General features: G+C 36.6%; 1 protein-coding gene across 1 annotated transcript in view; it reads left to right on the forward strand.

Annotated features, from left to right (window-relative positions):
• The first annotated feature begins 6,073 nt into the window (after positions 1-6,073).
• The window catches only part of CGNL1 (cingulin-like 1), a 38,899-nt gene continuing 30,205 nt past the window's right edge, over positions 6,074-14,767 (forward strand). Inside the window, 7 exon segments of the mRNA XM_009084445.1 lie at positions 6,074-7,654; positions 8,154-8,248; positions 9,157-9,275; positions 10,529-10,623; positions 11,012-11,160; positions 11,669-11,804; positions 13,772-13,984. Coding sequence (XP_009082693.1) covers positions 6,074-7,654; positions 8,154-8,248; positions 9,157-9,275; positions 10,529-10,623; positions 11,012-11,160; positions 11,669-11,804; positions 13,772-13,984 — 2,388 coding nt within the window.

A 14,767-nucleotide genomic window follows, 5' to 3' on the forward strand; every position in this document is an offset into this window, starting at 1 on the left:
CTCAGTTGTCTTTTTCCCAGTTCTTCATTTACAGAAATTTAGGTAGGTTTTTGATACCGATATGAGAAAAGCTGATCAGTAATAAAATAAAGCTGATTTTGTTTTCCACTGCTGCTTAGAGATATGCTATGACATGATATATTGCAGAAAACCCTTTGTACAGGCCTTTTGAAAAGTTTGAATTTTGACCATTAAGACTGGGAGTGGCAGTTTACAGACAGTACAGGGGAAAAATGAATTGTTGTAGAAGTTTCATTGTATACTGTAACTATTGTAATTTTCATTCTAATAGTTATGGGGAGTGCTTGCCACATGATACAAATACGATTTTATATAGACAAATTTCCTCAAGTAGGAAAAAAATTTAAGTGGGGATAAGGAATCTGGTGGAAAGATGGCAAACTTGTTGTTTCAGATGTCTTTCTGTTGCTGGATATTGTCTGTTTGCTCTTAAATGAGTTTCACTGTCTTTTTTTACAGTCCCATATCTAGAAGTTTAAAATTTCACTTTTCTCCTTTCTGCTCTTCTGTAAGCAGTAGATCAAATAAACTTATCAGCTGCCCCAGAGCTATCTTCCATGGAGACTGAAAGGGACAGCAACCTAGGCCCATTTTTCTTCAGCAGAGGCAAATCGTAGGTAGGATTGACAATGATGAAGCTTCCCCTCATACTTGCAGGGCATGTTTGTGAGACTGTGTTCCATCAAGTGTAAAAACATTACAGTTTTGGTCTTTCCATGAATTATCCTGTCTGCTTCCTTTTCTTTTCCCTCACAGTATGTAAGTTTTCCTTCCTCTTGTCTCCTAAAATTATTTCCTGTCCTTTTTCCATAGCACTGTCATTTATTATTGACCTAACACCCACTTTGTCTTTGTGTGATGTTGCTGATACTTTCTGAATAGTCAGCTGCACAGAGAATCCATTATTTAGCTTGGAGAGCAAGCTCAATGTTATGTAAGGCTGGAGGACAAATTTTATAGTTCCTTCCTGACATTTTGCTGTGCATGTGAAAAATCTGGAGTAAACATCCATAATCTGTTACATCCCACTTTAAAAAAAAAGACACTGATTAAATAATATGGGCAATGACTTTGGTCTTCTTGGGTAAGAAAATTTGGAAATAAATTACATGGAAGCAAATGTAATTTGATAATTTAGACTTTAATAGTTTGAAGTTTTCAGAATTCTTAAAGTTCTCTCCTCCAGGGAGGAGATAACGAGGTATGCCCTAATCTTCCTTTAATGAAAAATCTGGTTCAGTTTTAGAGGTTCTGGGATTATGATACTGGATATGGGGAAGTTCCTGTTTTTCTGAGATTAAGGGAGCCAGGGAGGGGCCCTAGTGCCATGGGAAAAGTCAGATCAGGTTCTTTTATCACATTCCCTCACTAGTTGTATGCAGAAGGAGCATACATGTAATGTGAGGCAATACCTGTGTAGGATCTGTGGCTCTTTAAGGAGGCCAGGGAATGTATCTGTTGGGATAATGTGTCCCTCCAATGCTGTTCAACATCTCTGTCTGTATTAAAATCCCAGGGGCCCTGACTCTCCAGGGCAGCTAGTTGGCTCACACACTGGAGCAGAAAGTGGGACGTGCTCCATGGCACACGTGCGCTGTAATGAGGGTGTATGGGCAGGATACAGAGGAGAAGCTTCTCTTGCAGAGTTTGGCATTTAGCAGGATTGGGAAGGTAATTTTTTTTGGTAAATCTGTCTTGTAGATTTGGGTAAAGAAGACCTGAAATGGATGAGTGGAGACAGTTCTGTGCCGTTGTGATGCTGTAATGCTCAGAAGGGAACAGACATGTCTGGCACCAGAGTATGTTTCTCTTTCTGCTCCTGTTGTCAGGGAGAGCAGTCAGCTTCCAGATGACAGAGGTTTTCTTTCTTTGTAAAGCAGGTCTCACATAGCTCCTGTTAGTTGGCTTTAAAATAACTGTGAAAGGAAATGTTTTAAAGGATTTTTTTTTCTAAATGGTTTTGACCTGTTAAACTTCAGTGTTTATCTGTGGTTCTTTGTAAAATATCCTATCACTTCTGAAGAACAAACTGCTGCAGAAGAACATGCAAAGTACTGGATTTTCAGATGTGAAAACCTCGACTGACAAGTTCTCTTCTAAGAAAAAAAAAAAGGAAAAGCACAGTTTCTATTTTTGTCAAAAAGAAGTTCAGAAAAATGAAACCATTTCTGAGTAATTATCAGAACTATAGAACTTCCATAACCTCTGGAGGTCAGTGTTTAAAATGAGTGATTCAACACCTTCACAAAGTCTTATTTTAAGAGGAAATCCCAAACCTGAAGGGCCTGAACAGCTTTGAGTGCCAGGGTTTTTTTCGTTTGTTCACAGAAGCTTTTAAAGGTTTTTATCCCTGAAAATGGAGTTAAAACACAGTTGAAATTTTCTGATGGTCTCAAGCAGTCCAAGGCCATGTTGCTGATAAAATGAGTGATCCCATCATACCTTGGTGCCTCACTTGCTGATCTGACAGAAAACTCCTTTATTTGTTGGGTCAGTAGGTTGTGTGGCTGGGGGCTCACAGGAGCAGCAGGGAGGGTTGTACTAGCTGAGATAACAGGTACAGTTTTTGAGTTTGGAGATACTTTGTTAAGATCTACATTTTAAAGTCAATTGGTAATATACCTACACTGAAGTGAAGTAAGCATCTCCCAGACCAACCTGGTTTTAACTTTTTTAGGAACTGTAGCCTGATGAAATGGGATGTGACCACACAGGGACTGCACATGGTTCTCATGTGGTTTCAGAGTGAGGAAGAGCCTATGTAGATACAAAAGCTTAGGCCTGCAGGTTCAGGCTCAGTCTACAGTAAACTCATTAAGTCAGTTTCTTTCAGCTCTCATCAGTTTACAAGGATATATTTGATTGAAAATTACTCTTTTGATGAATTTTTGAATGAAATAACTTACTTGGGAAATACAGTCAATACACTTCAGTGGTATCTGTAAAACTTGTGTGACTTTGTGGAGTGAATTTTCTTTGTTTGTGCCTGATTGTGTTTCCTGGAACTTTGTGTTCTTTTGGACTTGCTTTAATTGATGATGGGATTTATTGAATTTGTTGATAAGTAAATCCAGCTCTTTAAGTTTATATGGTGTAACTGTAGAAATTCTAGCTGTTTGTTTCTGAACTATTTGCAAGTTTTCAGGAGAAATTTTGCAGCTCAGTAAAATTTGGCTTGGTATGAACAGCAGATGAAGCTACAAAAGAGAAGATGTCAATATACTTATATTGTTCTAAACTGCAGCTGAACTTTTAGTCTCTGAAAGATACTGATGTTTTATGTCCTTGACTATATTTTCTATTGTTTTAGCTAGTAGAATATTTTCAAGAGAAAATAGGTTATTGAAGTAGTTATTTCTCATGCCCTGATTACTCTGTATATTATGTTGTAATGATACTTTCTTCACAGACAGGAGACAAGAACTGATTTTATAGTATAATAGAATGATAGTCTTCTACCTAATTAAGAATTTATGCAGTCATTGCTTCTGTTTTCAGAAAATAGTATTTTTAAACTCTCAGAAAGCAAATAAAATTACTAGCAATAATTTATTATTTAAAATTTCAAGTATTAGTTTGGTAGAAAACCTCAAATTAGAATTTATATCATTCTCTATTTAAAAAACAAGCTTCTATTTTTTGTAAAGGAACAAGCAGCCCCACAAATAGGGAAACTATCTTCCCAAGTACTGTTAAAATATCAAACCTCATTCTATTTTGTCATAACATTTAAGGGCTTCAGCAGACATAGAAGATTAGGACCAGACAGTTGTGACTGTCAGAGCCCCCAGCTGTCAGCTCCTCCACTGCATCTGATGTCAGGATTTCAGCTCTTAATAGTATGGAACACAAGGCTGATGGCATTTACCTGGTACACCAGTGTGCAGATTTTTGTGGCTGAGTTGTATACTCAGCCATCAGAATTTTCAGATGTTTTCATTTTTGACATGGTGACGCCCATCAGAGGAGTGGGGCAGCCAGATGGGAGAGGAATAGCTTCAGTCCTCTTATCCTAATCTATTGCTGTAACCCTGCCAAAGCCCGAGATGCCAACTGTACTGTGAGTGTAGAAATATGTCTGTAGCTGTAATTAATCAATTCTCATCACTATAGGTCTTCCTTAGAAAGGCTGTGCCTGAGGAAAGACAGTAGTGCATTTTTTACCAGATTTAGGAACATTTACCATCTTACATGTTTAAAAATCTCTTGTAAAACAACTTTTGGGTACAATGTAGTTCATGTGAGTATTATCCACTGTGGCTTGACATCCTATAAAATAGGAATTCTGAGTAAAGCCTTCAAATATTTGAATGGTAGGGTCATCTGTCTTGCGTTCTTGTTGATGACATGAGAATATATATATATATAATATTTTTTTCATAGTTCCAGAAAGATAAAATATTTTAGTGACAGAGTTGTTGGGCTAGCACTTTCAGTTCTACAAGGTTTTATCCTTTTGTGTAGTAAAATTAAGAGTTTTTATTAGTATGATGCCTATGAAGAAGAGAAATATACATGTTTCTTTATGGAATTTAAGTAGTTCACTGAATCTTTTAATAGCTCAGGAGGACTTTGACAGTGATACTGCTATTTTTCTTCATGAAAAGAATCCTTTGATATCTGGCATTGTATTTAGAGAAACATATGCTGATTCCTTGAGCTGCAGTAAGCCTGCTGTTGAGGAAGAGCTGGAGTTGGCTGTTAGAGAGAGGAACAGGTTTTTGAGGGGAGCTGTTCTGCGAGAAGGAAGAATTGGGTGGAAACTAGCATACTATGAATATTGAGCCAAACTTTCTCATTCACTGTTGGGAAAAAATGAGACTTCTGCTGTTGACTAGAATATTTAAGGGAGGTGGTTCTTGCTGAGATAGACAGGAGAGTGAAACTGGCTGCAGAGGTTTGTTTTTCTATGAGACATCCTGTTGTTTCAGTTTCCTCTTGATGATTACTCACCATCATTTAGTGATCTTGGTTTTGTCAGGCTTCAGTGATTACTCAACTCTCCAGCTCAGTTCAAAAGTTTATTCCCTCCAGGTTTTACATCAGTCCAACAGAGTCTTGAGTTCCATTCTTTTATAGACACAGCTCTTACTGTCCCTGCACTGCCTCTGCCACTAGACGGTTGGCTCATAATATGCAACAGACATATGCCCAAACTTCCCCCAAACCCATCCATTAGAGAAAGAAAGAATGACATTTAGCATTAAAAACACAGGTTCTCTTGAACTGAAACACTTTAGGCACATAAAACCTGGAGTTAACATTTTTATTGCTTCTGTAAAAGGTACTATCAGCCTTGGAAATACTAGCAGCATTTTTTCAATTTTGTTGCTCAGCAAAGTGTCTGGTTTTAAGATAGCAACTGGAGTTTTCTGGAACAAACAACTATGAGATTGTTAAATTAATCTATAGGAAAGATTATTCTTAGGGATGACAGTGAGACAATAAATGAAAAGTTTATTTTCAGATGTCATTAGAAACAAATGTTGAAACCTTAGTATGTAAAAGCACAACTCAAAGGAATGAGGATATTGATCTTCCTTGTAGTGCTTTAGCTACCTGAAACTCATAACCTAAAACTGCCTGGTTGTGTTTTGCTCTCTTGATCTTATGTTTAAATGTTAATATAGCTGCTACTAACTGCTGGCTATAAAATAGTCATGGATTTGCAAAGGGTACAGTCTCTCAGTAAATATAATGGAGATACCCAAAATAAAAGCTGCTCTGACTCAAAAAATTGTACTAGAGTTACTTCTATTTGAAGTAATTTGATTCTGAAACAATAAGCACCAACTCTGTGAAGGTAACATTTGCCATCAAAAAATAACATTACATTGATCCAGAATCTACCAGTTAGACATTTGTCTTTGTATCATGGTGCATTTGCTTTGGGCTTTGAACAGCTTGGATATTGATTTCTCTGCATATTGCCATTAGTCTTCATAGTCACATTGAATGGTGGAATAAAGTAATTAATGAAATAATCTAAATTGTTTAAAACAATGACAGTTTTGTAATTTTTCTCCTACTCAGCTATAATCCTCTGAGAGACATGGAGCCCTATTTTGCTGGTTTTAAGCATATACAACAGGACTATGAAGTGACTCTTGAACTCACAAGTGAGGAGACTCAAAAAACTAAAAATGCACAGAATTCTAGGACGGGGTCTTACGGTGTCAGTATTAGAGTCCAAGGAATAGATGGACATCCTTACATAGTGCTAAACAATACAGAAGGAAGCCTGTCAGAAAATCCTCCTGGAAAAGAACAGCAGGTCATATCTCAGACTGTAAACAAGCCAGCCACAGACTCCAATACTGCTTTTAAGTTGGAAGACAAAATCAGTGAACACACAAAATTTGCTGGAACACAGCACGTGCAACCCTCTGTGCTTAAAAACCTGAAGATAAGCAATGTGGATGAAAAGGAAAGTGGAGTATCACATTTTAAAGATGAAACAATGAAATCCTCCAATTTGTTGAATTTTCAAAGACATCCTGAACTTTTACAGCCGTATGATCCTGAAAAAAATAACTTGAACTTGGATAATTATCAGTCTTCTGTGTGTAGTAAACCTAAATCTTTTGCAGATGAAAAAACTGAAGCAAAGCCTTGGATTTCCTCATCTAAAGTAGTGTCCCTACAGAAGACAAATCCATACCTTGCAGACACAACCAAAGCAAATTCAAAAAAGATACATTTGAACAGGTCAGTGGAAGCAGAAGATCAAAATAAGCAGCTGTTGGATTGTCCCAGTAGCATGATCAGCCCCAATGACATGTGTGTTTCAGGGTCATTTTCATCTGCAGGGGGATCCCCATGTGTTAGTCCCACTGCTTATCCAGAGACAAGAAAACCTAGACCAGATGTTCTTCCCTTTCGCAGACAAGATTCAAGTGGGCCGGTGTTGGATGATTCACGGAGGTCATCGTCCTCATCAGCTACTCCCACTTCTGCAAATTCCTTGTACAGGTTTTTACTTGATGACCAAGAGTATGCCATCTATGCAGACAACGTTAATCGACATGAAAACAGGAGGTACATTCCATTTTTGCCAGGAACTGGTCGTGATATTGACACCGGTTCCCTTCCAGGGGTAGATCAGCTAATTGAGAAGTTTGATAAGAAAGTTGATTCTCGCAGAAGAGGCAGGTCAGGAAAAAGGAATAGAATTCATCCTGATGATCGTAAAAGATCAAGAAGTGTTGATAGTGCCTTGTCATTAGGGCATGATGTAAATTCAGGTTATTTAGGTGAATTCAGTAAAAGCTTGGGTAAGTCAACTGAGCACTTGCTGAGACCATCTAAAATTTGCCTTCACAAGCAGTTATCCAGAGAGCAAAAGTCACCTTCCAAGGAGATGAAGATTTCTGCTCGAAGTATTGGAAAACTGAAAATGCATGATAAAGACACTCAGAACAGCAATTTCAGCTCTTTGCAACGCCATAAACAAAATGGAGCTGATAGTGAGAGCTTGCTGTGTAGGTCCTCGACGCTCCCAGGACAGAATAAGAGAGAGGAAGTTACAACAGTAACTTCTACTTTATTGTTGCCAAACCGAATCGCAGTTCCACCTGATTCTGGAGCCAAGAAGATTTCTGTAAAAACATTTTCATCCGTCCCTGGTATACAGGTAAGTTTGAATTTATCTTTAAGCACATGAAAACAGTTTATTGCATATTTTTCTGGTCTTTATTGGAACAAACTCCCATCATACAATACTTCCAAATGGGATTGTTCTGGAGAAATGTAAATGGAAAAATTATTCTTGTTGTTGTAAGTATAGAAATACAGGTTTGTAAACAACTTGCTCTCGTGTGGTTGAAGGAAGAAGATGGGGCTAAAGCAGATTCTGGTAAATGATGTTATAATGATTCTTAAGCATAAGTGCAGTGACGTAGATTATGGAAATATGTAACGTTACACAAAATTATATCGTGGGTTTTTTCTTTTGGTGTGGAATATGGTTAGTTACTGCACTAAGCCAAAACTCCAGTGGATCTTTGAGAACTCCTGGTTCACAGGACATAAGTATTTTCATGACAGAAGAGCATGGAGAAGTTCAGTTGTACTGATTGGTTTTACAAATCTCATAGGATTTCATCTTTTGACATTTTATCTTGTCCTTTTAGGCAACTCCTGATCTCTTAAAAGGCCAGCAAGATCTTGCACAGCAAACAAATGAAGAGACTGCTAAACAGATACTTTACAATTACCTTAAGGAAGGGTTAGTAAACATAGTTAACTTTTGGATAGGAGACTGAATTTTCTCAGTGTTCATTTGCTATTACATTTAAAATGTGAACCAGTAAGATCAAAGCTAAAATTAAATGAAATGTCTGTTTCCCAATTCTGGAAACCAGCTGTGTCCTCTAAGGACATCCTGAAGATGATCCTAAGATTGGATCTCAAAATACCCAAGCTATCAGGACTTATGTAAAGTATTATACAAGATATGATTAAATGCACTTAAAACTTGTCAATCAGAATATGTTTTGTCTTTTAAATAACTCTGGAGTTAATCTTCATATGATATGAAGGATACTGCAGAATTCAAGTCATCACTCACGGGAGTTTCAGCCTTTGGATTTCTTGAACAACAACAAAATGTTATTTAATAAGATTTGACAAAAGCTCTCTTGGTGCTGTGCATTCAATCCTTTGTCCACCTGTAACTCTTTTACTTGGTGTTTTCTACTGATAACTTATTGAAAGAAATTGAAATTTCTTTGCATTCCTGATGTAACAAGTTCTGGGAGCTGGTCAACTGTTATTTTATGGTGCAGCAGTCAGGACTTGAAAAACCTAGTACTAATTACTTATTATTTCAGTATGTTTGAATAATATACATGCTGAATATCTGTCTTTTCACAGTTACAGTCTTGTAGAAGAGAGCTGAAGAGGTGACCTCTTTAGTTTGGTTGGCTTTTTAGAAAACATTTGGAATACAAATTTTTAGCCCTTCACTTTAAAAGTTTTAATACACCATAGTTAACATAAGTTTTGACTGGTTCATATTAGTTTGGGGGTTTTTTGGTGGTGATTTTCAATAGTTTGGACATTCTGAATTTGCTTTGATGTTAACAAAATAGTAACTTTGATCATGTAATTGCTTACTTGTACTGTGTGTTTTAGAAGTCCTGATAATGACGATGCAACAAAGAGGAAAGTCAACTTGGTTTTTGAGAAAATTCAGACTTTAAAGTCAAGAGCTGCTGGAAAGACACAGGTAAAGAATTTTTAATTTGCTTTGGGTGTTTCAAAGTGGTGCAATATTCAGACAGGGGTTGAAAAATTTGAATCATCTTACTGACTTCAATTGGGCTATTCTTGTAATCCCTCAGGAGTATAGCTTAATTTTGCTCATGCACTGAGGTGACTTATGGCAAATCTATTTGCTAACAATTAAAAAAAGGTGTAAAGAATCTACCATGAGAGCTTCTAAATTTTGTTCCTATGTTTGGGAAGAAGAGAGATGCAAACTTAAAATGAGTATCAATAGGTTATTGGGTCAAAGAAAAAGCTACTATACATAGCTGTAAAAAATAATGGTGAAGTATCTTGTGATTATGGTGATGTAAGTAGATATCTAAGTGGAGAGTATTTTAATTTGTAATTGAGAAAAGCAGTACTCTAGGATATTGTTTAGAAACCACATTACAACAATAGCATTTGACAATCTGCCTACTGATTTGTTTCCTGCTATATGGTGCACAGTTCTAAAGCACACTGAAGAAATGCCCAGTTTTTGCAGTGATGGCATGGGAAGGATTAAATGCTTACTGTTTATTATTTTATCCTGGGCTATAATTAGTCAAAATGAAAATATTTTTTGCCTCATAGTCTTTTTAATCCAGATATACCTGTGCTTTTCCAGAAGATTTTATTACAAGTGTAGTTGCTCACAGCACAGTTACCCTTTTAAACAAATCTTTCTTAGTGTTTGAGGAGTTTGGAGCACTGAATAAAAATAAAATGTCTTAGGTATGTGCAGAGGTAAATGTTAATCTGTTGATTCAGTGGGGCAGACATGGAATGAGCTATTCATGTAGCTGTTACTAATTGCAGCATTGTTTCTTAGCAAAGCACTTCTTAAGAAATGACCAAAAAGTGATATTTGAAAATGTCTTGACATATGAGCATGAATTCTTTTGATGTCCATTTTGTGTAATTAGTGGTATCTCAGTGAAATTTGGCCCCAAGTACTCATGATTTGATTCATATGTTGCCTAATTTGAATTTTTCTCTAAGTTTGTACATTTCCTGTTTTATTGGCAAAATGCCTTGAGCAATTACCAAGAAGTTTTATGAAAATCAAATCATTGTTCCTTTGAAAATCTTAGCTTGGCGTGACCCACATGAAAAGTCCCTAGTGAGCTCAGGCAGTTGATGCTACACTTTGTTAGTCTTGCTTGTAGCATTTTGCTTTATATTGCAAAAAAAGGCAACTGTTCTCAAAGGACATCTTGGCTTTGTGGGAATGTCTCTGTTTAATTGTAGGTTTCAGATTCTTCGGCTGAAGTAAAAGCACTGATGGAACAAAAAGCAGAACTTGAAAGAAAAGTAGAAGAATTAGAGAAAAAATTGGATCTCGAAATTAAGGTACAGCACTTTGTTCTTATAAAGCTTTTAACTGTTTCAACTATACTTTTTTAAGTAAGTGGCAACTGATCAACCAGCAGAATCTCTTTTGCTTTGTGTTCTTCTTAATCCAGATCTACCCGTGCTTATTCAGAAGACTTTTATTTAAAGTGTAGTTGCTCATGGGGCAGTTACCCCTTTTAACAAAGCTGTTTCTTATCATTTGAGAAGGAGTTTGGAGCAGTAAATAAAAATGTTAGGTACATGCACATAAAACCTCTTAGGTATCTGGAGTGGTAAATGTTAATCTGTTGCTTGTGGTGAGACAGACAGGGACTGAGAGACAAACTGTTTTACTCATGTAGCTGCTGTCTATTATCTTGCTTAACCTTTGGTGTACAAAATTCAGAACCAGCAAAATTCCAAGGAAGAGAGAGATGCTACACGAGCAAGCCTGAAAGATCTTCAGTTGCAACTTGATGAAAGTATACGTGAAAAGGAAGCCTTAAAAAAGCAGCTGGAAGAGAACGAGAAGGAACTCAGGCAAAACCTGGAGGAGTGAGTTAACTCTAAAAAAGTATTGTTGGAATTTGTACCTTTTCTTAAGCATTTTACATTAGAAGTACCTATGTCTTCAGAATGTCTTGATGGAATCAGACAAGTGACATTTGTTATTGTAGAAAGTGTTTCTACCATTTAAAAGAGGCATGTTTTTAGAACATCTGGAGGGAAGAGAAAGATTGCTGAATTTATAGTCTTTTTCTAAGTGCAAATTGCTTTTAATATTTCATGGTCATAATATAAAGTTCAAGTCTTTGAGATGAGGAAACACTTGAATGCTTTAGTCAGGACTATAGTACCAGTTTTGAAATAAAATACAACTTCGCACTTAAATCCCTACTTAGAAGATTACTCATTTTTACCCCTCTCACATTTAACTTTTCTGCCTCATTATATCCCATTCTCTAACGGGAAATATGGGAACAGATGTTTATCTTTGTAGTACTTGAATGAACAAATTAGTGTTTCTACAAATTAAAAATTCTTTCTGATTTTTACTGATGAGGCTTTTTCAAGTGAAGATGGAGCAGGAACAACACCAGACTGAGATCAGAGATCTTCAAGACCAACTCTCTGAGATGCATGATGAACTGGATAATGCAAAACATACTGATGAAGGGGAGAAAGAGATTCTGATTGAGGTAAGCTATAAAGTACCAGAAGGAGGATGAAAAAATCAGAAGAATTGCATGTAAATTGGGAACTAAGATACAGGTAGAAGAAATAAATTGCCTTTGCTTTTCCTATTCTACCAAGCCAAAACAATATACCATTTTTAGATAACCTAAGAAAGCATGTTGTAATAGCTACACTAACACTAAAAGGAACACAGTGTGTAAGTACCATTGTTTTATAGAGCAGGAGAACAAATAATTTAATGGCTGAGAGAAAGCTGAATTATCCACTACTACCAGATAACCATCTCAGTCAGTTTTAGCAATTAGATAGGATTTGGGGTCACAACAGGAAAGATCAGTTAAAAAAAAAAAAAGGTACCTATTAGCAAGGCCAGATGAGATTCAGCTAAGAAAATTGAAAAAACTCACCAGAGCAGTCTCTAAACTATTGAGTTTCTGTTGATGGGACCAGGCAGAGAAGAGGAAGGATAGAGTCTGAAGAGGAATAAAAGAGCTACAGGTTTTTTGTCAGCTTGGGATGAAAGAAAAATTGGTTATACTAATGGTGATGAAATAGAGAACACAGCCTATTAAATTTGTTGATAAGGGTGTGTGAGAGTGTCAGTGCACAATGATTCAAAAAGAAGATTAGAATTCAGAATTATCTTAGTACTTTGTATTACCAAGACAAATAACTTGTCTTTAATACTAGTGCAAGGAACGAACTTAAGAATGGAAAGTAAGTGATAAAACATAAAGTAAGGAGCAAAAAAGCATAGCCAACAGATTTCAGGAGTATTAAAGATATTTGCACCAAGGCATGCTGAGTAGAATGTCTGCCTTGTTTTGCATAGTTTGGATTTGATTACTGTCTTAGATTACAGTCTTAAATCTCCAGCACTGTAGTTGAAAGTTTTAGATAAGTAGGGGAATATCTCAAATGATGGTGATAGTACTGAAAAACATTATCTATGAAGAAGGACTTCAATCTGAATGGAGGAGTGAGGGAAGAGTCAAAAGCACATCTTTTGGAATGTTGCTGTAAAGTGATAGTGATCAGGTTTTTTTAATGTTGTGTGGAGATAGAGTAAGAAATGAGAGACTTAGCTTCAGAGATTTAAAGAACTGTTGGAAAATGTTTCTATTAATATGGATAATTAAACAGAGGAATATGCCTATCTGTGAAGGTAGTAGAATCCCTTTCACTGTGGGCTTTTAATGACAAAATAGATGATATGTGTCAGGAAGAGTTTAGATGTACTGATCCTGCTTCAGTGCAAGGCAAGCCTACACTGATTTTGCATTATTCACAGCTTGAGAAATACCAAATTAGATAAATCTTGAAGTTGTACATTTTTGATTGCTGCTGTTACTTTATTCTGTGTTTGTATGCACGTTTGTCTTTAGTCTTCAGATTCAGTGACTACTCACTTCCTTCCCAGCAATTTGAAGAGGGGAAACGACTTCCAGTGTGAACGTGGTGGGAGGAGGAAGGGTGTGAAGGCATGGGCTCAGTTGGGAAGCATTTGTTTTGACTTCAGCACTTGATGTAGCAACTTTGTATTCTTTCCAGCAGAAAAGAAAACAAAGAATTATCATTGGGTTTGCTTCTCTTGCAGTGTGGGTAAAAAAAAAGTTGTTTCTTTGTTCTTATCTACCTCTTCACTACTGAAGGTAGAATTGAGGGAGTTGTTAAATTGCAGCCTCTGTTTGACTCCTGCATTATTTACAGATGGCATAATGTACACCATCAAAATATTTTGATAGTTTTACAGCATCAGATATGTTGACCCATTATATAAAACATCAGCTATATGTTATACTTCTAATAACCTTAGGGTTTAGTAAATTTTTAGCTTACTATAAAAGCTGTAAAATTGTATGAAATGAAGTTGGCTTTGGGGAACTTACATGCTTTCCTTCTCTGAAACACAAACAGAACGTCCATAGGAGCTATTTGTCATGCAGTTGTGTTTAATTTTGGGCTTTAGGAGCTGATGCAAATGAAACAGGATCTGCAAGAAATATTAATAGCAAAAGAGCAACAAGAAGAGATTTTGAGAAAGAGAGAGAGAGAGCTTACAGCTTTAAAAGGAGCACTTAAAGAAGAAGTATCAAGCCATGACGTGGAGATGGATAAACTCAAAGAGCAACACGATAAAGAATTGCTTGATCTCCGACAGAGCCTGGAGAAAGCAACAGAGGTAACACAAGTGATTAATCTCTATAGGGAAAAATCATACCTCTCACATGTTGTATTTTAAACACTTTCAGATGCTACTATTTTTTTAGAAATAACAGTTTGGAAACTTATAGTAGTTCTCGCAGTTCTTTGCAGCCCACTTTGTATTTTAAATACTTTCAGATGCTACTATTTTTGTAGCAAAATAAATAGACATAGATTTGGGCTAGGGGATTCTTAGCTGTGGAGAGTAAGTTTTATTGTATACACAGTGTTTTGATCGTTTGTCACTGCTGAAGTTGTGACCCTTTCTTCAAGCAGTCATTTACTATGTTTGCCTAATTGCAAAATTTGAGAGAGAATAGATGGGGAGTATAGTACAGAGGACCATTTTTCTTGGGTTGAAGGGAATCAGCAAGACCTTGAGAGTGCCCTGAAGAGAGCCAGAGATAATGTTGAAATAACAGTTTGGAAACTTAGAGTAGTTCTCGCAGTTCTTTGCAGCCCACTGTTCCTACCTTCAGCTCCTTGTGTGACATCCTGTTCCTTGGTTACATTGTCCCACCTTGTCCATTCAATTACTTAATGCTGCTGTGGGGTTTATTGTTTTATTTTCATTTGTTGAACTTAGCTTGTTTACTGTATGGTCAAAGGAGTGCCACCGCAAGGGAAACAGTAGGAATTGGGTGTTTTGAATCAGACAGGAAGAAAACAGAACTGAAGGAATTGCCTTGTCCAGCATAAGCAGGAAATCTTGGGGAGGGGCAGAATAGGAACAGTTTTCAGTAGGGCATATGTATTCTAA

The sequence above is a fragment of the Acanthisitta chloris genome, unplaced genomic scaffold (genome assembly GCF_000695815.1).
Source record: "Acanthisitta chloris isolate BGI_N310 unplaced genomic scaffold, ASM69581v1 scaffold19681, whole genome shotgun sequence".
Lineage (NCBI taxonomy): Eukaryota > Metazoa > Chordata > Aves > Passeriformes > Acanthisittidae > Acanthisitta > Acanthisitta chloris.